The sequence below is a fragment of the Heptranchias perlo genome, chromosome X, assembly GCF_035084215.1.
Source record: "Heptranchias perlo isolate sHepPer1 chromosome X, sHepPer1.hap1, whole genome shotgun sequence".
Lineage (NCBI taxonomy): Eukaryota > Metazoa > Chordata > Chondrichthyes > Hexanchiformes > Hexanchidae > Heptranchias > Heptranchias perlo.
This window is the reverse complement of record NC_090370.1, coordinates 5,047,820-5,074,426: the sequence shown is the minus strand read 5'-3', so window position 1 is coordinate 5,074,426 and position 26,607 is coordinate 5,047,820. Positions and strand designations below refer to the sequence as shown.

At 43.0% G+C, this 26,607-nt stretch overlaps 1 protein-coding gene and 1 long non-coding RNA gene across 3 annotated transcripts in view; one reads left to right on the top strand and one right to left on the bottom strand.

The window, feature by feature from the left end:
* Positions 1-8,686: 8,686 nt before the first annotated feature.
* dnajc22 (DnaJ (Hsp40) homolog, subfamily C, member 22) lies at positions 8,687-14,276 on the bottom strand. Of its 2 annotated transcripts, none has more exons than XM_067976551.1 (3): positions 14,223-14,276; positions 11,481-12,518; positions 8,687-10,635 (listed from the first exon to the last, which is right to left on the bottom strand). In XM_067976551.1, exons 2-3 carry the CDS (start codon positions 12,321-12,323, stop codon positions 10,456-10,458), a joined length of 1,023 nt encoding a protein of 340 aa, XP_067832652.1. In that variant the 5' UTR covers positions 12,324-12,518; positions 14,223-14,276; the 3' UTR covers positions 8,687-10,455. The 2 variants fall into 2 exon arrangements, with proteins under 2 accessions (XP_067832652.1, XP_067832653.1); XM_067976552.1 differs by lacking the exon at positions 14,223-14,276 and adding an exon at positions 13,976-14,108.
* LOC137307185 (uncharacterized) overlaps positions 13,407-26,607 on the top strand; it is a 112,108-nt gene continuing 98,907 nt past the window's right edge. The window contains exons 1-2 of the long non-coding RNA XR_010959059.1: positions 13,407-13,496; positions 18,064-18,143. This is a non-coding gene — a long non-coding RNA (uncharacterized lncRNA). The remainder of the gene's footprint in view (positions 13,497-18,063; positions 18,144-26,607) is intronic.

Sequence of the window (26,607 nt, the reverse complement as noted above, 5' to 3'; positions counted from 1 at the left end):
AAGGTTTTCCCACAGTGCTGTTAGGAAGGGAGTTCCAGGATTTTGACCCAGCGATGATGAAGGAACAGCGATATATTTCCAAGTCTGTATTCTGTTTTTAAAAAATGAAACCTGACAAGACCGAGACCACAGCTTAGAGGACTAATTTATGAAGAAAGGCTCAAGCAACTAAACTAATTTTCACAGGAGAAAAGAAAACTGAGGAACGACTACTACGATATTTCCTTTTCTCCAGTGAAAATTAGTTTAGTTGCTTGAGCCTTTCTTCATAAATTAGTTATAACAATGACTTGTATAGCGCCTTTAATGTAGTAAACACCTTAAGGCACTTCACAGAGGAGAATTGAATGGCAAGCAGTAATAGGAGAGTTAGGAGAGATGGCTGAAAGCATAATTGAAGCGACCAGTTTTGAAGACCAGGTGGGGAGAGAGGCAGCAAGGCAGAGGGATTTATGGAGGGAGTTCGAAAGAGTATGGCTGAGACAGTTGAAGGCGCTGTCACTAATGGTAGGGGATGCACAGGAGGCCAAAGTTGGAAAAGGAAGGGTGCAGCCTGGAATGTAGGGATGAAGGAGGTTGCAGAGGTGGGATGGGGTAAAGCCATGGAGTGATTTGTAAATAAGGACAAGGATTTTGAATTCAATGCATTGACAGATAGAGAGCCAGTAGAGATTGGTGAGGCCTGTGGTGATGGATAAGTAGGACTTAGTCCAGGACAGGATGCAAGCGGAGTTTTGGATGAGTTGAAATTTGTGTAGGACGGAGCACATTTTCAAGCTCCACATTTTCTTATGTTCTTATTTTGAATTGATGCATCAGCCCTTGAAATAGTACATTGCTGAAAAACACTTCATAAAATAACAGAGCATAGTTTGAAGTGCCAGCTTTTGGATGATGCATTAAATTGAGACCTCATCTGCCTGTCCTGGTGGATGTAAAATATCCTGTGACATTATTAGAAGGCGAGCAGGGAGTTCTCTCTGTTCTGGTCATCGTTCCCTCCTTCACCAAATGCAGATTAACTGGTCATTTATCTAATTTGCTATGTGTGGAATCTTGCTGTGCACAAATTGGCTGTTGTGTTTGCCTACATAACAAGGGCAACTGTACTTCAAAAGTACTTAATTGGATATGAAGTGCTTTGGGATGTGTTGAGGGCATGGTAAGATGCCAAATAAATGCAAATAGTTGCTTTCTTTTTACATCATTTATATGCCAGCTGTGTCCATCTGACATGCCAGAAAAATGGTTCTGTAGTGCACAAGCTTCTGTAGCATGTGATATTCTGCATTTTATGGTTGCTTTAGAAATAGCAGTTGAAGCTCAAATCAACAGTGTGATCTAGCATTTTCAGACATAGTCAACGGATGGAAAATACAGCCATGAAAATATTTTCTCTTGTGTGTTATCTCACAAATTGAACAATGCAGCCATGATACAATACCAACAGTAGGATAAATATCCTGCTGTTTTCTTTGCTGCGTAACCCAAACATCCTGATCCAAACAGATTGTGATCTTGTGTAAATGTAGCTTGAGGCCAGCTGTAACCATTTATGTGCAACACTGATGGACTATAATTAAATTAAAACATGGGAAGAATTGTTCCCAGACTGCCATCGACTACCTCTTAACAGCTGGCTCAGAGTGGCATTGGCAGAAAGCCAGGGGGCTGATGTTGGTTACCACCCTCTCAACCACAATGGCAAACAGTAGAATACTGAATTCATTCCGTAAATGATAGCACCATGCAGCCACAGTGCTACATTACACTGCTGATATGAGCTTCATCTGCTATTACTAAAGCAACTGCCAGATGCAGAATGTCCTTCTGTTATTTTAGGAATGACAAGATTATGAGTAAAATAAAGAAAGCATTCCATTGCTCCTTATTATATGTTCTGTGTATATATCCTAACTCACACCAAGTCCTGTTTACCCATCACCCCTGTGCTCGCTGACTTACATTGGCTCCCGGTCCGGGAACACCTCAATTTTAAAATTCGTATCCTTGTTTTCAAATCCGTCCGTGGCCTCACCGCTCCCTATCTCTGCACCTTCCTTTAGCTCTTTTAGCCCTTCCGAGATCACTGCGCTCCTCCAATTCCAGCCTCTTGCTGCATCCCCGATTTTAATTGCTCCACCATTGGCGACCGTGCCTTCAGCTGCCTAGGCCCTAAGCTCTGGAATTCCCTCCCTAAACCTCTCCGCCTCTCTACCTCTCGCTCCTCCTTTAAGACGCTCCTTAAAGTCTGCCTCTTTGACCAAGCTTTTGGTCGCCTGTCCTAATATCTCCTTACGTGGCTCAATGTCAAATTTTGCCTGATAAATCGCTCCTGTGAAGCACCTTGGGATGTTTTACTACGTTAAAGACATTTTTTAAATGCAAGTTGTTGTTGTAAATGTATAATCCACCATTTAATAAATTTAAAAGTGTGCTGAAATGGTAAAACAATCAATGGGAAGTTAGGTTCTTTTTATTTAAAAAGGTTTTTTTTCTAATTTCCTAGGCCAATTTTTTCCCAATTTCATCCTGTCTTCAAAGCATTGACTTGCTGGGGTACACCTCCACAGATGCAGATCATCCTCCAGCACCTCACCCAAGTGGACATTATTCATGTGTGAGCCTTGATGGTCAGTGTCGGCAGAGGGCACCATGGTAATGCCTGATCCTCTCCTCATGCATGGAAAACCCAGGCTGACTTTTTTCCCTCCTTAATCCAGGGACGCTGAGACTAATTATGGCACACCAAATGCCACTCTGGTAGACATCAGCTTTTTTTTTATTCGTTCATGGGATGTGGGGCGTCGCTGGCGAGGCCGGCATTTATTGCCCATCCCTAATTGCCCTTGAGAAGGTGGTGGTGAGCCGCCTTCTTGAACCGCTGCAGTCCGTGTGGTGAAGGTTCTCCCACAATGCTGTTAGGAAGGGAGTTCCAGGATTTTGACCCAGCGACGATGAAGGAACGGTGATATATTTCCAAGTCGGGATGGTGTGTGACTTGGAGGGGAATGTGCAGGTGGTGTTGTTCCCATGTACCTGCTGCTCTTGTCCTTCTAGGTGGTAGAGGTCACGGGTTTGGGAGGTGCGGTCGAAGAAGCCTTGGCGAGTTGCTGCAGTGCGCCAGTGGTGGAGGGAGTGAATGTTTAGGGTGGTGGATGGGGTGCCAATCAAGCGGGCTGCTTTGTCCTGGATGTTGTCGAGCTTCTTGAGTGTTGTTGGAGCTGCACTCATCCAGGCAAGTGGAGACTATTCCATCATACTCCTGACTTGTGCCTTGTAGATGGTGGAAAGGCTTTGGGGAGTCAGGAGGTGAGTCACTCACCGCTGAATACCCAGCCTCTGACCTGCTCTTGCAGCCACAGTATTTATGTGGCTGGTCCAGTTAAGTTTCTGTTCAATGGTGACCTCCAGGATGTTGATGGTGGGGGATTCAGCGATGATAATGCCGTTGAATGTCAAGGGGAGGTGGTTAGACACTCTCTTGTTGGAGATGGTCATTGCCTGGCACTTGTCTGGCGCGAATGTTACTTGCCACTTATGAGCCCAAGCCTGGATGTTGTCCAGGTCTTGCTGCATGCGGGCTCGGACTGCTTCATTATTTGAGGGGTTGCGAATGGAACTGAACACTGTGCAATCATCAGCGAACATCCCCATTTCTGACTTTATGATGGAGGGAAGGTCATTGATAAAGCAGCTGAAGATGATTGGGCCTAGGACACTGCCCTGAGGAACTCCTGCAGCAATGTCCTGGGGCTGAGATGATTGGCCTCCAACAACCACTACCATCTTCCTTTGTGCTAGGTATGACTCCAGCCACTGGAGAGTTTTCCCCCTGATTCCCATTGACTTCAATTTTACTAGGGCTCCTTGGTGCCACACTCGGTCAAATGCTGCCTTGATGTCAAGGGCAGTCACTCTCACCTCACCTCTGGAATTCAGCTCTTTTGTCCATGTTTGGACCAAGGCTGTGATGAGGTCTGGAGCCGAGTGGTCCTGGCGGAACCCGAACTGAGCATCGGTGAGCAGGTTATTGGTGAGTAAGTGCCGCTTGATAGCACTGTCAACGACACCTTCCATCACTTTGCTGATGATTGAGAGTAGACTGATGGGGCGGTAATTGGCCGGATTAGATTTGTCCTGCTTTTTGTGGACAGGACATACCTGGGCAATTTTCCACATTGTCGGGTAGATGCCAGTGTTGTAGCTGTACTGGAACAGCTTGGCGAGAGGCACAGCTAGTTCTGGAGCACAAGTCTTCAGCACTACAGCCGGGATGTTGTCGGGGCCCATAGCCTTTGCTGTATCCAGTGCACTCAGCTGTTTCTTGATATCGTGGAGTGAATCGAACTGGCTGAAGACTAGCTAACACAGCATAGACCAGAGATCAAATCTGGGACCTTCTTGGTCTGTATGGCTCATCTACCCAGCGGATAAAATTGTTGAGCCATTGAAGGAGGAGAGGAGCCCTGTTGAATTTCTTAGATATTAAGGTATATTGCAAGTCAAGCTATGTATATGCAGTACTTGCAGTGGGGCAGTATGTGCTGGCACATGTACTCTTCACCACTGGAGAACTTTTGCTTATGTGTATCTGTTGCTTACCAGCAGATGGCACCCTTGCTTTGTAAATGATCCTTGGTGGACATTTTTGAAGGTGCAGAAGACATCCAGCCACAAACCAGTGTACTCTCTGAAAGAGGAGTAAAAATGTGATTGCTTTCCTCATTTCTAGTCGAAGCACATTTAGGATTTGGAGGACAATCAATGTGGGCTCACACTAATACATTTACAGTTTGGAACACGACCAACAAAAAGCATCAGCACCTTCTTCACAATGATGTACTGTTGATGGAGCAATTTGTACTGATGCTACAGACAAAAAGTCCAGGCAAATATTTTTGAAGAATTATATAGTTGATGATAAACTCTTACAAAAGTGCTGCCTTGCCTAGGTGTGGTGCTCACTTACTTGCACGTGATGCTTGGCTGCTTTGCATCGTACTTTTTATTCACATTAGCTGAGTAATTTTAGCCTAGAAAAATGTATGACATTGAGCAGACTCTGTTCTGATGTAAACAGGATAATTTATACAGATGAAAAGAGGAAATGGCCTGATTGTTTGGAATTGTGTAATAATTACCAGGTATTTTCCTACAAGATTAATTTGGCACAGATGACAAGTAGACTAAGCAAAAAAAAGTTACAAAACAACACAGTCAACTCCATACTGATGCAAATAAAGAATTCTAACATATAAAACCACTTCCCATTCACTTTATCCAAACATGACAGTGAATTATGGAACCTTGATCCAAGCACACAGTTTTCCTAGAAAATCTGTATGACTCTAGTTCAGCACACTAGTTCCAGTCAAGTCAATCTATTGCCAAATATGACCTTGAGACAACACCACCTTTTAGTGTAAAACATAAGTTTTAAATCTCGGGTCAGTGAAGGGATCCCATGGGGTCAGTGAAGTCATCAGATTTCTATCCATTTGTAATCAGATTTCTAGATTTTTCTGCATTTGTGATTTACTAGCACAATATTTCTGTTGCTTTATACTAATAAGAAGTGTGATAGCGCTGTTTTCCTTTGGGTCGCTGACACTGTCTTTTGGAAGTTAGCATTGAGGATTTCTGGGAGTCTCAATATTTGCGGGGGGGGGGTCTCTCATATAGAAAAGTTTGAAAACCACATGTCTTTGTGATAAGGTCCAAGAAATTCAGACCAGCAATGTCAATTTTAATTCTGTGCTAATTTCGCTGATTCCAGCGTGAGCAGCGGTTCGTGTCTTAGAATTGGCATCAACTCCCTTGGGCTAAGGTAGGGAAAATCATCCCTGCTGTAGATTGCTATCCAGCAACCCTTGTTGAAAAGTGCGCGCGTGTATGTTGAGTGAGGACAGGATCAGGCTCAGCTGTTATGCCATCTGTGCTCAAAGGACCTGTGACTCAAAGGTGAAGAATGACTATTATGGGGTAGGTCCCAGAGGGCTGCTTGGTGTCAGTGCCATTGGAACCATACTCCAGCGTAAGTCAGCAGAAGGTGGAAGAAAATCAGAGGAACAAAATAAATGGAATCACTGAATGAAAAGAGTTGCCCCATGCTGCAGCGAGTTAGTAGGAAGCAGGTTTGTGCCTACCATATTACCCCAGGCTGAGTTCCTTATCCCTGCTGTGTTGCCAGAGGAAGGCAGGAAGTAAAGGCCAGGCTTGTTTTCATGAGGATAGAATTTATATTTGCTTTACTCTAAAATATAAACATTGAAAATTAAAATTAATCTCAGTGCCTCCAAGAAATGCCATACACTTACCTCCCGCCCATTCAATAGCTTTTGATTCCCTGTAGGTACTTTTATATCAATAGAGTGCTGTTGATAGCACATTCTAATATAAAGCTAGCAAACCAAACTTTTGTGGCTCCCAAAAGTAAAAATCAGAACCATAGAAAATGAGCATCTCCTGTTGACCCTCCAACAGGGTACTGACAGCACACAGGCAAGTGGAGCGCATGCTCAGAAATCATGGGTTTCCCCTTGAGTGTCATTCTCTGAAGCCTTAGCAGTAATGTAAAAGTGCCTTTTCTCACTTTCCCCACTTTTTCTTCCTAACCTGCAAATATACTGTTTACACTTTTCCTCCTTCCTGCATCCGGACTGTGTTGAAATCAAGACTTATCACGATTAACCTACTCGACCTCATTCTTCCCCTGGACCTCAATCTCTGGAACTGCTCACCTCCCTCAGTCTTCCTCGTCCCCTACAATCTTTAGGCTTTTAAAACCCAAGCTTGGCATCACCTAATGACTACTTCCCAATTTATCTCCTCTCTCAGTTTTTTTGAACTTTGGTGATGTCTTGCATTTTGATCCTTGGAAATTTAAAACATTTTTTAAAAACAATTTAAAAAAAAACAATCCAGGTTGCTCTCACACACCTTCCAACAGTCAACTGGCATGGCAGATGCCTGGGACCAGGCTGCCTGCCCACCCACCTTCCAAGTCACTGAATAGTGCAGCGGGAGTTAAGGAAGTGGGGAAAAAAAGAACTACAAAATGGAGGCACTTTTTAAATTGTATAGTACTGTCCTTTGAAGTGAAAAAGGTTTGGATAATGATGGAAGTACTTGCTTTCCTGTTTTTTTGAACTGGATCCTTCCAAACTGAGGATAGAGACAGATGATTGACAGACTCAATTTTCATACTTTTCTTTCAATTATCCAACATGCTTTCAACAGGACAAGAAAGTACTCACACTTAAATAACTGAATGTTTTCAGCTGATTTGGAAAAAATATCCACCATGATACCAGGCATAAAAAAAACACAATGTAAAAATCTGCAGGGATACACTGTTGGACAGATATGTGCATTGCACTCTATTGTTCTTCATCTGACTCTGACATTCCTGTGCAATGTCTTCAAACTGTGCAAGAAAATCAGAAGTTGCTAACTTAGGCATCTTGTTTATACAGCACATACTAAAATTTAGGTTTGTTCTGAATTTGTAGCTGAATAGCAATGGAGTATTTATAATGCTGCTGTCTATCCCATTAGTGTATAAAATGCATCTCATTGTACCTGTTTTACAGTAAGTAAAATCTTTTAGGTCATACCAATGTAGAAGCCATACCTTTCTACCTAGCGGATGTTAAAAAAATACAGGAAGGTGGACTAGTATATGTCAGTTTTTAAGGTACTCTACTTATGTGCTTGTTGATAAGCACATAAGATAAAGTGCTTATCAACAACAAACAACTACAACTTGCATTTATATAGCACCTTTAATGTAGTAAAACGCCCCAAAGCACTTCACAGGTTGAATGAACACGGAGATTTCGGAGGGTTGTAGGGGTGGGGGAGGTCATGGAGGGATTTGAACGCAAGGATGAGAATTTTATAATCGAGGTGTTGCTGGACTGGGAGCCAACGTTGGACAGGGAGCACAAGGGTAATGGGTGAATGGGTTGTGGTGCGAGTTAGGATACAGGCAGCAGAGTTTTGGGTAAGCTTAAGTTTATGGAGGGTGGAAGATGGGAGGCTGGCCAGGATAGCATTGGAAGATTGAATCTGAAGGTAACAAAAGCATGGATGAGGGTTTCAGCAGCAGATGGGCTGAGGCAGGGGCGGGGATCGGCGATATGACGGAGGTGGAAATAGGCAGTCTTTGTGACGAAGAGGATATGGGGTCGGAAGCTCAGCTCAGATTCAAATAGGACGCTGAGGTTGCAAACAGTCTGCTTCAACCTGAAACAGTGACGAGGGATGGGGATGGAATCGGTGGCTAGGGAACATAGTTGTAGCAAGGACTGAAGACAATGGCTCCAGTCTTCCCAATGTTTAATTGGAGGAAATTCTGCTCATCCAGAACTGGATGTTGGACAAGCAGTCAGCCAACACAGAGGCAGTGGAGGGTTCAAGAGAGGTGGTGGTATCATTAGCATACATGTGAAACCTAATGTATTTTCAGATGATGTCAAGAAGGGCAGCATGTAGATGAGAAATAGGAGAGGACGCAGGATAGATCCTTGGAGGACTCCAGAAGTAATGGTGCGGGAGTGGGAAGAGAAGCCATTGCAGGAGATTCTCTGGCTATGACTCTAGGTAAGAGTGGAACTAGGCAAGGGCAGTGTAGAAACTTAATATTACTTATTACTATACAATGCATTAACACCCAAACAAGTAGTACAAAGAGAAACTTTATTGAACCCCGATTTGTATACAAGTGGAAGAGCACCTCAAGACAATGGTTGAGGATACATCTTCCTCGAGTCAGTGAAACAGCTCATGTTTATACAGTTCAATAAGAACGCCCATCTGCTACAGAATATGGGCGTACACATACATTCTTTATTGGCTCAGGTAGTTGGTCAATCAAGTCGTGAGCCTGCCCCCAGAACATCCATAGCCACCTGTTACTTTTGCACGTAGGCCTGAGCATTCCCTTCCTCCCCACATTCCTGTCCTGGTTATCAGTAGGGCTGAAGTCAGTCTCAAGGCCACATGGCCGTTCAAGAAACTGTATTCTCATTATATTCTTGTAGTCAGCAATACTCTTATCTGCTAGAGAGGCCAGACTGTACTAAGCACCTGTTCAGCTAACTTAACTATCAAGGCTTAAACGTAATTACACAATTGTGCTTCTCTGTGTGCTATAGCTAACCTATTATGTGAGTTAATAAAGAGTTAATATGGTCAAGTATCCCTTCATGCACTTCCACATTAATATGGTCAGGTATCCCTTCATGCACTTCCACATTAATATGGTCAGGTATCCCTTCATGCACTTCCACAGCAGTCCCACACAGCTGGACAACAGAGGGGAGGTGTTGGAGGAAAATTGTGCGGTCAACCGTGTCAAAGGCTGCAGACAGATCAAGAAGGATGAGGAGGGATAGTGCAACATGGTTACAGTCACATAGGGTGTCATTTGTAACTTTTATTAGGGCCGTTTCAGTGCTGTGGCAGAGCCGGATACCTGATTGAAGAGGTTTAAACATGGAGTTGCAGAAAAAATAGGCACGGATTTGGGAGGTGACAACACGTTCAAGGACTTGAGAGGAAAGGGAGGTTGGAAAGGTATTAGCAAAGTCAGGGGTGGGTAATTTGCTAATAATTTGAGAAAATTTCAAAGTACACCACTTCGAATTGTCAGAAGTGAAATGTCACTCAGGGTTGCATGATGTCACTGTCTGGCCAAATGCCCTAAAGGTCAGGTAATTGTTTTGCACACTTTGCAGAGTCTGTTAGCAAAGATTTTCACACTGAGATATTTGCCACCTGTTGTGTGATTGAAGTATGCTGGAGCCCATTTTTTGCCATGTGCCTCTCAAGTGCTTTGGGACGTTTTTCTATGTTAAAGGCACTATATAAATGCCAGTTGTTGTATTAATGGAGAACCTGAAAAAGTCAACCTTCAATTAAAAATGTCAGTGTGGGTAAACAGGATAAAAAGGAAGCCATCTTAAAGTTTCAGATTTTAATTTATTCACTGGAATAGTTATTTCTTGTGTTCAGAGTAAAGACTCCCCACCTACTACTAATCTTCAGAGATGGCCCAGGCTCCAAAGCAGAAGATCCTGTCAGGCTGGTGTTAATTGGTGAGGTGAATCTCTTGTTCTGGAGAGGAAACATCTTGCCCTGCCAACTTAATAATGCCCAGTGAATGAACTAAATCTGGGCAGCTATAAATACGAACTCTGGGCGATCACATTCTTCTCTGACTATCTTGATATAAACTGAATGCAACCTCTATAGGGGGCTGTAAAACAAATGGGGCATAAGCACTCCAGATAACCTAAAGAATAAAGAACAAAATTGAAAATTTAAGGGGCACAACCCCCTGTTCTCCCTCCTTCACCACCACAATTTTAATAAACTTATACTGTATTGGAAACAGCCATAACTTGTAAAACCAGTTTGCAATGACACTTTGTAAAGGGTGCTGCAGCTTTAATGTGTCTCGCCTTTCTTTGTTTTTGCAAGTACTTCATATGCTGCCTGGATCTCAAGGAATTGTCGTTCTGCTTCATCTAAATTGTGTCTGTTGTGATCAGGATGCCAGCGTTTCAGCAGCACTCTGTAACTTTTGTTGATCTCTTCTAAAGTTGCTTCCTCGTGTAATCCCAGCACCTGAAATTTTTTTAAAAATACAAATATTCATTTAGAAAGATGTAACTTGACGAGGCCTGTCTGCCATTGCATTACTTACAATCACCTTGTGTCCCTTACAAAGCCAGGGAGGACCTGATCTATCCAGGATTAGGAAAATTATACCGCAATGAATCACATACTTTGTGCCTTTTCTTAATTTCAGCCAGATGGTGCCAGATTTTTCATCTAGGAACACATCTGGGGGGAGGGTAGTTGAAATTCCTTTTCTTAAAATTAAAAACGGAAGAATGGATGTTTCTGTAATTATCAATTGGCTAACGAAATCACAGGAATGCTCATCTTCAAAACTGTGCGATTTCTGAGAATTCATCTTTTTTAGTAGGCCGTTTATTGACGAGAGAAACAGGCATTCTCTCGTTATACATTAAAAGATTAAATGCATCCTCCCCTTTTAGTGCAAAGAAGCAAAAGGTTTGAATTGAATCATCACAAAACATGGCACTGCCCTCCCCGACCGATCCTAGCCTCTGCCCGCTACCCACCCTTCCCGATCACCGCTAACGCCCCTGCTCCCGGCCACCGCCACTTCCCTCCCCTACTTGTGTTGCAGCGGCCCTATCTTCGATTCCTCTTCATCGGCGAGCTGTCTGGGGATGCCTATTAGCTGTCTGCAACTCGCCGGCTCCATGATAATGAGGCTCAAGGCCCAATACCACGTGTGTCTCGGGCCTATCCATTCAAGCGCGCTCGAATTTCAAGGCCATAGTATGAAGACAGTGAGAATGTTAGTGGAAGATAAAGAGCAGATAGAGAGGTGGAGGTAGATATCGCAGTCTGAATCAATTAGAAATGTTTCTAATTACCTCATACGCTAACCTTTTTCTTTCAGTCTGTATGGTAGAGATAGATGCAAAGAGCTTTTCCCACTCCTGATTGTATCCATAGCTTAATCCAATCCCACCTGTAAACAGCTTCCATGTGTGATATGGAAGGAGGAATGCAGACTCAAGAAGACCACTGACAAATGGAAATATTCGGACCGAGTCCAGTATAAGGCTGATGGTATCTGTGATGTATGTAACCGTAACTGTGGTATTGTGGAACACGCAGTAGGAGATTGGCATTGTGAAAGCCAGCCAAGCTAGACCTAGTCTGTAGAGTCTTACACTCAGGTTGTCTTCTCTGTCACTTGGAGTTTTGTAGCGACGGTGTTGCATAGAGGTAATAGTGGCAACAATACTGATGGGTACTGTCGCGATGGGTCTTCCATAGAATATGGGGGACGTAATAACTGAAGCTATCATTGTTGTCTTTACATTGGAGGTTTCCTCCCCAACATTGGCCACCAGGTGAACGCCCAGTGTGATTGCAAGTGGCAGGGCCATGATGTAGAAACTACTCAATGATGACAGACTTATGAGAGCGACAATACCAAAATAAACTCCAACTGCAATTTGGCCAAAAACACGGATCATGCTCATTGATGGTTGTAGAACTCTTTTTTTTTGGATCTTCTTGTGGCACATGTTTGCATTTTCCACGTACTTTGGCAATCGCCAAAATTCCCTAATCCACCCTACTCCAAATCCACCAAGTGTCACCATCCATAGTAAGGCATGACTATCTCTCCCAAGATAGATGTGATGGAGACCAAAAGGTCCACCAAATGACCAAAGGACATAAGTGATCAACAGACTCTTTGCCATCTCCAAGGTCTAAATGAGATACCACCAAATACTGCTATTGAGACTTGCTGATTAATATGGATTAGGGAGTTTCTGTTACAGTAACTTTTTAATATGCTAAAAGTTCAGCAGAGGATTTGATGGATCAGTCCCATATCATTGTTTGGGTTCACGTTTGAAGCATGTCTTTAGCCTAGTCTTTTCCTTTTACACATTCTGCAGGAAGACAAAGTGAATAAGAATAAGAATTTATGGTCAATCCAGATATAAGCAAATTCACTGGCAATGTCCCGAAATACACAACTTGTTACCAAACAAAACAATTTGTTTTTTAATCAGACACCTGTGGAACCCATCACTATGTTTAAGAGTTTTCAAACCAAACTATTGAGAAATCTACACAGAATTTGTATATGCTTAGTATGGAGCATATACTCTCTCCATGAAGAGACATGCCATACTTGCATAAGTCCTGAGACCTTGGGCACAGTATGACAGGACTCAAGTTTTTGGGAACCCCAACTGGCTAAAACCACACAGGTAACCAGTACAGAGGACCGGTAAGCTTCCTGTTGCTTGTCTGGCCAGGATGATTATCTGTTGGGGCGTTTGCTTGCTGGGTTATCTGAAGCTGAGTGGGAAGAATCCCAGCCCGTAGTGATGGATAAACCCCTCCAGGTTCCATTAGTGAGTCAGGCTGGCTGGTTAATCATCAACAATGCTCTGGAGTACTGCAGACCTCCTTGGTCTGTATGCTTAGTTTTTTAGATATGAGTTAACTTTTAACAGCATGGTAAATATTAATGACCGCCAAACAACCTCCCTGGCACTGAAAACTAACTTTAAAAAATGTGGAGACTCATTCCTTCCGATTTTAATTGTTGGACATTTGAAAAAAAATTATTATTAATTTTTTACTTTTCCTTTCAGTCTGTTTTATCTCTTTTTTAATTCATTATTTCTTACCCTCTCTTTATTTTGCTTTCTCTAACTGATTTTACCCCAAATTTACTGTTGTAGCTTTCACTTCCTGGTTCTGACTCTGCGCGGCTTGTCAAGGATCTGATTGGTTGAGGGGACAGCGAGATATGCTATTCCCCACTCACACAGCTCGCAGATGCCCAGGAGAGGACACTGCATTTTTTTCAGCTCCCAATTTCCAGAAGTTGCTGCACTAAAGCCCGTGGATACTTTGTGAGTAAGTTTAAATCTAACGAGCGGTGGGCGCCGTTCATTCACCGCTCAGAGCAAATTCCGGGCCATTGTTTCAGGTCGATGACCTTTCATTAGTTGGTCATTAGATAGTTGTCAAGTGTGGGTTTGATCCCTCGCTAGGCAGACAGCATACAAGGGATCTCCTCATGAGCAGCACGGTGAGCACACAACAACCATAACATGTTTGAGTATATTGCCACCATCCTCCTGACCGCAGTGTGGACATGCACCATACTGCACCAGTTGGAGTAATGATACTACATTTCTCTCAGGAAAGTCCGATTATAAGCAAGTTTTCTCTTTGTTTCAATATAGTACACAGAATAAGATTCCACTGCATTACTGCTTACAGATTTCTCTGGTTTGCAATATACAATAACAGTGCTTGTCTAAAAAGGGAACCTACCTCAACATTAATACTGCCTTGCCAACTCAATATAATCTGGATTTCTACTTACCAGCACACAGGCTTTAAACAGTATATTCATCAGGCAGATTGGACTCAGGTAAGCCTATGAAAATGGTTAGCTCACAATTTAAGAGGGATAAACATCCCCTCTTCAAGCATAAACTTTGTCTTGTTTCATTTACATAAAGGTGACAAACTTAAAAACCCAACAGATGTTATAAAGTCTTAACAGACCAAAGTAGTAAGAGGGAGAAAGAGGGAACTTTGAAATAAGAGGTATTTTAGCACATGCTTACCAGACAATGGAGTGTAGTCTCTGATTAAATCCAGAGGACTTTTGCCCTCTGAAGACTAACCCTTTGTTGACTCAAAGCAGTTCACCATTGCGCAAAATTACAATAAACTCCAATGTTGCATTTTACAACAGCTGACTTCACAAACAGTGTAGAATATTAACTCACAAGGTATTACTACTAAATGGACTATACAGGTGAATGAATACATCAGATCTCAATGATAACCCTAATCAGTCTGAGCTTTGAACCAAATTAGAAAATCAAATCAATCCAGATGTAACCTTTGGAGTGATTTCAGTTTAAAACAAATTGCATTTTGAATGCAAATTGTGTTAGTACAAGAACAAAAATCATCTATTTAAAAATTAAGTAAAACTGGCAAGCTCTTTCAATGCTCAAAGATGAGCAGTAAATCATACTCTTCCTGAATTACAGATTTTCTGCAGTTTGGCCCTAATCCATTTCAGAACAACTTTGTTTATCTCTAATTTGGATGGGTTGTTACACTAAGTTATGTAAAATTTAAGATAATCTTGTTGACTAAATTTCCCTGTAATGTGATGCCCATCAAAAATGGGGACTGGGTAGTGCGATCAGTTAAAACACGGTCCTTTCATCAATGAGACACACATTCAAATCCAGCCCAGGCAGAGGGAAGACAGATTAACATTGGTTTCATTTGTCATTATCATATCAGGCACACAGCATAAATATTACAAGTAGGTATGTGATTGTGCCAAATTAGAGATCTATTTTGTTTAGAACCAAAAGAAACATTATTTTATAATTTTTACTAGGCGATCTCCTGTGGCGGGAGAATACGCTGCTTTATGACAATAGGGGTGCTATCAACAAAGTGTGATGGAGAAAGTGTTAGAGGACGTAAGTGTGACACACAAACAGTGCATGCTATCTGCAAGATTTTTAATATACTATATCAAGATATATTAAGCTTTGTTAAGGTGATAAATTTAGGAATAGCTTTATTGCTGCTAGCTGAAAGGGGTTTGCTTCTGCCTGTCTATCTCTGTATGTATGAAATGCACATATCCTGTCTGGTATGTAGATGCTACTTCAAAAGGAGCTGTTTGACTTCTGTTTATGCAGATTGCTTAATAAATATTGCAGACGACAACCGTTATCTGTGTTGCCCATTTGACTGAATGGGGGCATGTGGGGATGGGTACAGTTACCGGTTGTGACAGTGTTGCTTTGTTCGACAGATATTAAACATTGAATCAGGAAACCTGTCTGGCAATCTTTGTGCCTTTGAGTTCTACATCAAATTACATCGAAACTACAGCACTGAAACAGGCCATTCGGCCTAACTGTTCTATGCCGGCGTTTATGCTCCACACTCCCTCCCTACTTCATCTAACCCTATCAGTATATCCTTCTATTCCTTTCTCCCTTGTGCTTATCTAGCTTCCCCTTAAATGCGCCAACTTTCACAGTTTTGACTAACTATGAAATGCCTTTAGATCTTGCTTTATCATCAGCTTAAATTTCAAAGGGTTGAGAAGCATTTAACCCAGGCAGATAGTCCATAGTAGTGTATTTCTACTTTGTTGAGTGGCTCAGTCAAGGCTAGTAAAGCACTCCACAAACATCCAGCCTCATATAAAATTTCTCAATCGTGGGTGCCTGGTAGAGACTAATAAGGACCAATTTTAACGCTGCCCATTCAGCGGAAACTGGGCGGGCAGTTAAAATGATCACAGCCACTTACCGTCATGATCCTGCTGCCGTCCCACGGTTGGAATTTTAATCTGCCCTTTTGAGCAGGCGAGCGGGACATCCCCCGGAAGGCAGCGGGGTCCTGCTTTAATATGCAGATTGGGTCCCAATGACATCATTAGCGTCCGATTGCAATTTTTTTTTATTCGTTCATGGGATGTGGGCGTCGCTGGCAAGGCCAGCATTTATTGCCCATCCCTAATTGCCCTCGAGAAGGTGGTGGTGAGCCGCCTTCTTGAACCGCTGCAGTCCGTGTGGTGACGGTTCTCCCACAGTGCTGTTAGGAAGGGAGTTCCAGGATTTTGACCCAGCGACAATGAAGGAACAGCGATATATTTCCAAGTCGGGATGGTGTGTGACTTGGAGGGGAACGTGCAGGTGGTGTTGTTCCCATGTGCCTGCTGCTCTTGTCCTTCTAGATGGTAGAGGTCGCGGGTTTGGGAGGTGCTGTCGAAGAAGCCTTGGCGAGTTGCTGCAGTGCATCCTGTGGATGGTACACACTGCAGCCACAGTGCGCCGGTGGTGAAGGGAGTGAATGTTTAGGGTGGTGGATGGGGTGCCAATCAAGTGGGCTGCTTTATCTTGGATGGTGTCGAGCTTCTTGAGTGTTGTTGGAGCTGCACTCATCCAAGCAAGTGGAGAGTATTCCATCACACTCCTGACTTGTGCCTTGTAGATGGTGGAAAGGCTTTGGGGAGTCAGGAGGTGAGTCACTCGCCGCAGAATACCCAGCCTCTGACCTGCTCTTGTAGCCACAGTATTTATATGGCTGGTCCAGTTAAGTTTCTGGTCAATGGTGACCCCCAGGATGTTGATGGTGGGGGATTCGGTGATGGTAATGCCGTTGAATGTCAAGGGGAGGTGGTTAGACTCTCTCTTGTTGGAGATGGTCATTGCCTGGCACTTATCTGGCGCGAATGTTACTTGCTACTTATGAGCCCAAGCCTGGATGTTGTCCAGGTCTTGCTGCATGCAGGCTCGGACTGCTTCATTATTTGAGGGGTTGCGAATGGAACTGAACACTGTGCAGTCATCAGCGAACATCCCCATTTCTGACTTTATGATGGAGGGAAGGTCATTGATGAAGCAGCTGAAGATGGTTGGGCCTAGGACACTGCCCTGAGGAACTCCTGCAGCAATGTCCTGGGGCTGAGATGATTGGCCTCCAACAACCACTACCATCTTCCTTTGTGCTAGGTATGACTCCAGCCACTGGAGAGTTTTCCCCCTGATTCCCATTGACTTCAATTTTACTAGGGCTCCTTGGTGCCACACTCAGTCAAATGCTGCCTTGATGTCAAGGGCAGTCACTCTCACCTCACCTCTGGAATTCAGCTCTTTTGTCCATGTTTGGACCAAGGCTGTAATGAGGTCTGGAGCCGAGTGGTCCTGGCGGAACCCAAACTGAGGCCTGTGTAGGAAAGGCACTGTGGCTAGCCTGCCAAACGATCCTGGCGGAAAACAAGAGTGGGGCTAGAAGAGGCCCAGAAAAATAAGTACATTTTAATTTTTTTTTGTTTCCTTGTGGGCCGGGAGTGCTTCTATGGGCCCCACAAGGAAACCTTGGGCTTCCCCTGCACCTGGCTTTGTTCCCCCTCCCCTAACCGCAAAGACTTCCAGATCCCCCTCCTAACCACTTACCTGACTGCCAGGGACCGTTCCATCGAGTCCCGGGCAGCAGCCTCCTGCCGCCCGACATTCCACTCCCACCCACTGGCCAGCTACTAGTTCCTACCGGGTTTGAGCAGGAGCCTGAAGTGAGCCATTCAGGTGAGGCACGGCAGTTAAAATCTCCTATGCCTCACGCTGTGGATGGCCGGACAATTTCCCGTCCACCTCAGCCCCCACCCGCTAAAATCGGGGCTAGAATCTTACTTCTGGGATATACTCAATCTTTGATTATTTTGAAACAGGAACTACAAGTTAAGTAACACTTTGTAATCTGCTGAGTTTTCTTTTGCTTCTTTTTAATTTTGTTTCTTAATAAACTTCATTCGTAATTGTAACCTGTGATGTGGGGTAGATTTTCAACTTGCCTCCTGGGTGATAAACTGGCATTGTGGATTGGTTGCCCATTATAGAAACTGCCCAATTTTCATTTCAGAGGGAATAAGCTGGAAGAGAGCAAGGACTCCACGTCTGATCAGGATGTTCTGAGCACTCCCCATCACGCACCAGAAAGAGGTAAGAGCTCGATCTGTATAAATCCATGAATAATGCTGTAGGATATCAATTAGTATAGTATAGGGGCAGTTTTGCAAGGCTCCATTTCTGATGTGGAGCCTCACTAAATAGGAGTATGGGCTGGAGATAGAGCTATAACATTACCAGGCCAATTCTGTGAACCACGTTCCCATCTAGCGAGGCTCCATGCCAGGAGTGAAGCCTTGTAAAATATATTTTTTTAAAAAGCTTTATAAAAAGACCATAGAGTGCCATTAATATGGCCAACAGCTTGGACTGTTGCAACTGTAATTGCTCATCTCCTCCCTAGCAAGAAGATAGTGTCTAATGAAAATGTATAGTACTATGAGACCTTTTTCATGGGGAGCACAAGTATATTTCAGTGTTTGTTTGAATGATTTTAATTAGGGTTGCTAACAAGAGGAGATGCTGGTAAACAGCTTTGGGAAACCTTAATCAATCTTTATAATCTTTTGTTTATGGCATGACAAGAAAACTAATAACAGTAAATGGCACAGTTTTTTGCAAAATTTCCAATTTTTTCCAGCTTATTAAAAATAAATAGATGGATTCGTCAGACAGATTCTAATGCTTACAAAAATGCAGTGACTGAGAATTTTGATTTACAAGAAAAAGAATAACATATGTTCAATCATCCATGCATTTTATACCAGTAACAAGCGGGACAAGAAGTGCTTTTCGTTCTCTGCAGGTCCCATCTACTTCTCTCATTTCATATGACCTGGACCATAGTGACTTCTGTAGGTTCAATTATATTTTAATTTGTTTTGCTCCATTATAAAATGTATTTCTCGTCCCTGTTTCAAGCCCCTTCTCCCTCCATGCCTTATCCAACACCTTGACTAAGGATGTGGTCAGGCGACCTGCTCCAAGGTTTCTACCAATGCTTCTCTTGAGCTGGCTACTGGGAAGTGAGTGAAAGTATCCCCGAGTGAGTTATCATTGAATCATTCCTCCTTACCTGTAGATTAGTACCCAGTGAGATCGGGAATTGGACCAAGCAATTTTGGGGCCTTTGTTTTGTGTGTATGCATGCGCACGTGTGACCTTTTACACACAACATTAATCACATTCACAATTGTTTCACCAAGAGTTACTTTTGCCTACATCAATACTACAGGTTGACCTTACGTGGAACTCCTCGTTTTAAGTATATTGGAAATGACTGAAAATCGTCTAAATTGTTAACAGACTATTATTTTATACCTACACAAAAGTTCATGTTCTAGCCAGTTCTCTGATTAATACACAAATTATTTGAGACTAATACAGACACAGTTGGGACACAGATGGATAGAGCAGCATCGGAGTGAGACTTTCCATGTCTCATTAAAAAGAAAAAAAACATTTGATTGAATTATAAAATAAACAGTAAATGATTTAAATTGTGACAGCAAACAGCATTTTTAAGATCAAAGTATTGACTTCTGTCTTGATCATACTTGAAGTTATAACGGTCTAGTTTAAATGGACTTGAGATTGAGCCTGACAGCTCTGGAAGGAGTAGGTGCCTGATTCTAATCAGTGCAACTGCACACATGCAATTGGGTTTTATATGCAATGATCTAATTTTGCAGCAATTAACTGAATGCTAACAAAATTCCACAATTAATTAGCACAAATTTATTAAAATAGGATATTTATACAGATTTAAATGGAAAGTAAGGTGGATCAACAGATATTGCAATCCATCTGTGCTTGCTTAAAGTCAGTTAGCTGGCCAGCAAGGTGGACTAATGCATTTCAAATGGCTGCCAATCTATGGTTTAATTTATTTCCCTCAGGTTGCATGCGCACCATGTCTCATAGCTCCTCAATACACCATTTTAGTTATTTTGTTCCAATAAATGCTCAAAATCTGATTTAAAGGGACTTCCAATGTGCTTTTGTATCTGCACCACTGAATTCCTTAGGGAACTGATAAGGAAATGTTCTTGCCTGATGTTGCAAAAATGCTACTGCTCTTTCCTCTCAGGGTAAAAATGTAACAGTGGAATAAAAACAGAATGCATTGGAATTACAGAACAGATCTGTTATATCTGAAAGAGAAAAGGCAGCTAGCTTAACACTTCAGGTGGGGCGCTTCATCAGTTAGAATCATTGAAATTTACGGCATAGAAGGAGGCCATTCAGCCTATCGTGCCTGTGCTGGCTGAAAAAGAGCTATCCAGCCTAATCCCACTTTCCAGTTCTTGGTCCGTAGCCTTGTAGGTTACGGCACTGCAAGTGCACATCCAAGTACTTTTTAAATGAGTTGAGGGTTTCTGCCTCTACCACCCTTTCAGGCAGTGAGTTCCAGACCCCCATCACCCTCTGGGTGAAAAAAATCCTCAACTCCCCTCTAATCCTTTTACCAATTACTTTAAATCTATGCCCCCTGGTTATTGATCTTTCTGCTAAGGGAAATAGGTCCTTCCTATCCACTCTATCTAGGTCCCTCAAAATTTTATACACCTCAATTAAGTCACCCCTCAGCCTCCTCTGTTCCAAAGAAAACATCCCCAGCCTATCCAATCGTTCCTCGTAGCTAAAATTCTCCAGCCCTGGCAACATCCTCGTAAATCTCCTCTGTAATATGGTGACCAGAACTGGATGCAGTACTCAAACTTTGGCCTAACTAGTGTTTTATACAGTTCAAGCATAACCTCCCTGCTCTTATATTCTATGCCATGGCTAATAAAGGAAATGATCCCTTATGCCTTTTTAACCACGTTATCTACCTGTCTTGCTACCTTCAGAGATCTGTGGACATGCACTCCAAGGTCCCTCTGTTCCTCTACACTTCTCAGTATCCTCCCATTTATTGAGTATTCCCTTGCCTTGTTTGCCCTCCCCAAATGTATTATCTCACACTTCTCCAGATTGAATTCCATTTGCCACTTTTCTGCCCACCTGACCAGTCCATTAATATCTTCCTGCAGTCTACAGCTTTCTTCCTCACTAATTCAGCCACACGGCCAATTTTTGTATCATCTGCAAACTTCTTAATTATGCCCCCTACATTTAAGTCTAACTCATTAATATATATACAAAAAGCAAGGGACCGAGTACTGAGCCCTGTAGAACCCCATTGGAAACAGCCTTCCAGTCACAAAAACACCCGTTGACCTTTACCCTTTGCTTCCTGCCATTGAGCCAATTTTGGATCTAACTTGCCACTTTCCTTTGGCTTTTACTTTTCGGACTAGTCTGCCATGTGGGACTTTATCAAAAACCTTGCTAAAATCCATGTAGACTACATCAAACGTGCTTCCCTCATCGACCCTCCTTGTTACCTGCTCAAAAAATTCAATCAAGTTAGATAGACACGACCTTCCCTTAAGAAATCCATGCTGACCGTCCTTGATTAATTTGTGCCTTTCTAAATGACGATTAATACTGTCCCTCAGACTTTTTTCCAATAATTTGCCCACCACCGAGGTTAGACTGACTGGCCTGTAATTATTCGGTCTATCCCTTTCTCCCTTTTTAAACAACGGCACAACGTCAGCAGTCCTCCAATCCTCCGACACCATGCCTGTAGCCAGAGAGGGTTGGAAAATGATGGTCAGAGCCTCTGCTATTTCCTCCCTTGCTTCTATAACAGCCTGGGATACATTTCATCCGGGCCTAGCGATTTATCTACTTTCAAAGATGCTAAACCCCTTAATATTTCCTCTCTCACTATGTTTAACCCATCCAATATTTCACACTCCTCCCCCTTAACTACAATGTCTGCATCATCTCCCTCTTTTGTGAAGACTGATGCAAAGTATTCATTAAGAACCATACCCATTAACCCAACACTTTGTCTTTCAGATGCTGACGGACTCACTATCTATTTCCAGCATTTTGTTTTATTTCAGATTTCCAGCATTTGTAATTTTTCTTTTTATCTCCACAATATAAAAATCGTCTTTTAATTAAAAGAAAAATATTTATTTTTAGTAAACTATAATTTCAAGAAGAATTGAATTTTGATTTAAATGCTTTATGGGGGACTAAGGTACTGTGTGTTGAGAGGGGAGATGGGGTAGTCATACTGCCTTGAATCAGATAATAGGTTTGGAGGTGCATGGGTACTACTATTCTCCGACCCTTCTTTTGCATTGAACTGCAAAAGAGATTAAAATGAATTGGGCAAAATAAGTAATATTATTTGCATCACAACAAACTCATTTTAGCTGACATGTAGATATAATAAACTCTATCCCCTGAAGGTTGAATTATTTAAAAAGGTTACTGAAAAAAAACACTAAATCTGCTTTGCCAAAGCTTTTTGACAGTATTACAGCATAATCGTGGTTTTAATGGCATACTTTCACAATGACAAAATTCTCATAAATTTGCAAATTCAAATGAAAATTCCTTGCAGCATTCCCCTCTAGGTGGCTCCATTAAACCAGGGAAGTGCAATAGTTTCAGTTTCATTTATCCCAAGGACGCATGAATGCGCTTTGCTGCTTTTGTCAGGTTTTCAGATATATGCAATCTTGATACCGTCTATTCCACTTAAGAGTCTGTGCTAGGGAAGAGTAAGACTACCTCAGTATTCACCTAACGCGTCCATTGGGAAACTTATGGGATCGGGTACAACATTGGTTTTACACCCCGCCCAATTTTAGTCTCCTTTGAAGTCAGTGGAGAGTAATATTGGGCGTGGTGTAAAATCTGCGTTCCAGCCGATCCTGTAGGTTTCCCGCCTGGTGGATTAGGTTAAAATTGCCCCCAACATTTCTGGAACTGCAAATTTGAAGCCTGCAGATACACATTTTATGTTGGTTCAGTTCAGGCTACATATTGTGTGTATGCCCTGTTTAAGTGGGCGGTTTTCTTTTCTTATTTTAAAGTGACAATTTCTCATGCTATCTGGGGAAGTCAGTGCTGTTCATTTTACAGTAATTAGTAATAAGTAACAAACTGACTTGAAAACTCACAGTGGATTGAATTTGTCTATTTCAGGTTTATTAGCAGTTACCCAAATTTTGTCCTATTTTGGCTACTTCCCTCTAAAAATAAAAGTGATGACCTCTGAACAATGTTGGTTTCTATGTGCCATCAACCTGCATGAACTGAGAAGCAAGATATTTCCTAGTGTATGCACAGCACTGTTTTCCAATTGTTGTCATAAATTTTCAGTTGTTGCTTGTTGGACAACTGTGGTTGTCTTTTCCTCTGTTCAAAAAAATGTTCATACGACCCACTAATGAAATCGCAGGAACATGCAATCTTGAAATGTTCTTGAGAATTCAGTTTGTCAGCAGTAGCAAAAAAAAGTCACTCATAGCAAACCTGTAACAATGATCCATTAATACTTTTCAAATGGCCCATGAGTCACTTGCACGGTATAAATGTTGAAAAGTTCATTAATCCAGCTGTGGAGCATGCAAGATTTGTGCAGCATGGCTCACTGCAAATTTTGAAAGGTCTGATCTTCAGCCTATGGCCTGGAGACACTGGTCTTCACCGTAATAAACAATTGTGAGACAGTTTTCAGTGTGGGAGGATGTCCCCCAAATACAGAGAGGCAACAAGTATAGCAATTTGCCCCAGAGTCAATGCACTGTTAACAACTCGGCGGGCCAGTTGGGAAGTATGGAAGAAGTTGCACAATCTTAGGAACATAAGAAATAGGAGCAGGAGTAGGCCATATGGCCCCTCGAGCCTGCTCCGCCATTCAATAAGATCATGGCTGATCTTCGACCTCAACTCCACTTTCTCGCCCTATCCCCATATCTTAAAAAGGAACACAAGGGTAAGGCATGATTATTACTATAAAGTAACAGTGTACAGTGTATATGCACATGAACAAAAGTCGTAGCTGTTAAAAATAGATGCCAAAAACTCCGTTCTAACACGGAGAAATATTAGCAAGGATGTAACAAGGAAGGTAGTAGAAGTGAAAAAAGCAACAACTTGCATTTACATAACATCTTTAACATTGAAAAATACCCCAAGGCGCTTCACAGAAGCGTAATCAGACAAAAATTGGTGCCAAGCCAAAGAAGGGGATATTAGGTGGGGTGACTAAAAGCTTGGTCAAACAGGTGGGCTTTAAGAAGGGTCTTAAAGGAAGAGAGAGGTGGAAAGGTTTAGGGGGAGAATTCCAGATCGTAGGGCCTAAACGGCTGAATGCACGGCTGCCAATGGTGGGGTAGTGGGGGATGCACAAGAGGCCAGAGTTGGAGAAACACAGAGTTCTTGGAGGCTTGTAGAGCTGGGGAAGTTGAAGAGATAGGGAAGAGCAAAGCCATGAAAGGATTTAAACATGAGGATGAGAATTTTAAATTGGAGGCGTTAGAGGATCGGAAGCTAATATAGGTGATGGTTCAGCAGGATTTGGTGCAGGATAGGATACGGGCAGCAGGATTAGGAAAGTTATTTTATACATACTAGGATGGGAGCTAGAATGTACAGCAGGAAGGAATTTGCATGCACCAAATCTCACTGTCTGAATCACCATTGCTCTTATTGGCCCATAACCAGGAGGCGCAGCACGCAGATGTCGATAATATAAAGTGAAAGTACTCACAACTAATCTAATAAGGGAAAAATCCAAATCCTTCAATTGAATAAAGGAAGGGTCCAGTTCCTTACAATCCATTAAAGGAGGGGGGGGGGAGGAGGGTCCCATTCCTTGGTGATTTAACTAAGGGATATTCCAGTTTCTAGTAATATCCAAGTTGTGCATTGTTAAGATATACTTTTAAAATAAAATATTTGCAAATGTAAATCCCTCTTTTTGACCCCTGGTAGTCTACTAGGGCTGGAATTGTCCATGTCCTAGCAGTTCAGTAATGAATGTATGCCTGTGTTCCCTGGGGATCTGAAATAAAAACAGAAAATGCTGGAAACACTCAGCGGGTCAGGCAACATCTGTGGAGAGAGAGACAGTGTCAAAGTTTCAGGTCGATGACCTTTCATCAGAACGGGAAGATGTTAGAGATTTAACAGCTTTTCAGCAAGTACAGAGCCAGAGAAAAGGAGACGAAGGGAGGAAAGAACAAAGGGAAGGTCTGTGATTGGGTGGAGAGCAGGAGTGATTAAATGACAAAAGGGATGATGGTGCAAGGCAAGGAGGGTGGTAATGGGACAAGAAACAAAAGATGGGTCTAGAGGAGCTGTAAATGGTTACAGCAGAATAGCAGAGGGGGAGAGAAGCATAGAAAATCTGGCAAAGTGGAGAAAGCTCCAGTGGCCCGGGAATGTGGCGGATAGAAAGGCGGGTAGACCCCGGGGGTACAGACTACTCCTGCCGGCCGTGTTCCAATGGGGGATCCTCACCTCAAGCAGCGGCCCACACCTCCCCCATTCCCAGTGGCTCTGGTGCAGCCGTCCTCCATTACCAGCACCTGCTGTCCGAGAAAATGGGAGCGATGGTTAAGATCTAAAGTTGTTAAGCACTCAAAAAATTTTTAAAATGTGCCTCATACATAGATAGCACAGTTAGAGCCCCCAGATTGCTGCAGAGCCACCCAGTGGATAGGCTTCAGAAATGCATGCATCCTTGAATTATCAATATAGAGTAAGAGCCATTGTTTTGGACAGTAAGGTCAGGGTCGATTTTAACCCCCAGCGGGTTTTGGGCAGGGGGACAGGGCGAGTGCAAAACGAGGGCAGGGCAACTATTTTAACTCCTGGACCTCATCTGCATGCCACTGGTCAGCTGCCAGTCCGAAACGAGTGGAAAGTGGCAGCTAGCTGGCCGGTGGGAGAAGAGGTTCAGGCGGCCAGAAGCCGTCAGCCGGCACCAAAGGAAGGCTCACTGGCAAGCAGGTATATCGCGGCGAGGGGGTTTTGTGAGGGACTCTCAGGAGGAAAGGGGGTTTTCTGGGGCAGGGAAAGCCACAATTTTCATTGTGGGGCCTGGAGGAGCACTCCTACTCTTCCTGGCCCCATAAAGGAAAGTTTCTCACTTACCTTGGAGGCCTCTTCATCCTTCCTGACAGCTGCCCACCTGCCTTCACCTGATGGGAAATCTGCAGCGGTTTCCCCGTTCAGGCCAGGGTTAAAATGTAATCTGGGTCCCATTGACATAATAGGATCCTGATTTGCATTAACTCAGGAGGCCCGCCTGCTTCAGGTGGATGCCTCAGCGACCTAGGTACAGTGAGTAGTTAAAATGGTGACCAGCGCGATTCCAGCAGGAACGGGTCAGTAAGGCAGAACACTCCATTTTAAAGGCCCCCGTGCTTCGTTCATGTGGGGCAGGGTGGGTTAAAATCGATCCTGTTATGTGAGTCTTAACAGTGAAAATAGCTATCACAGTGCCACCTACAGGTGTAACAGGTATTGCAATGAATGCGGAGACCCACCCACTGATTTTAATATCTACTGGATTATTATTTTTTTTTATTCGTTCATGGGATGTGGGTGTCGCTGGCAAGGCCAGCATTTATTGCCCATCCCTAATTGCCCTTGAGAAGGTGGTGGTGAGCCGCCTTCTTGAACCGCTGCAGTCCGT

Excerpts from the sequence above, each read along its gene's own strand:
- dnajc22 (XM_067976551.1), bottom strand. The coding sequence starts at position 12,323 with ATGGCAAAGAGTCTGTTGATCACTTATGTCCTTTGGTCATTTGGTGGA. Across the intron at positions 10,636-11,480 it reads GAAAAAGGTTAGCGTATGAG|GTGCTGGGATTACACGAGGA; the intron begins GTAATTAGAAAC and ends AAAAAATTTCAG.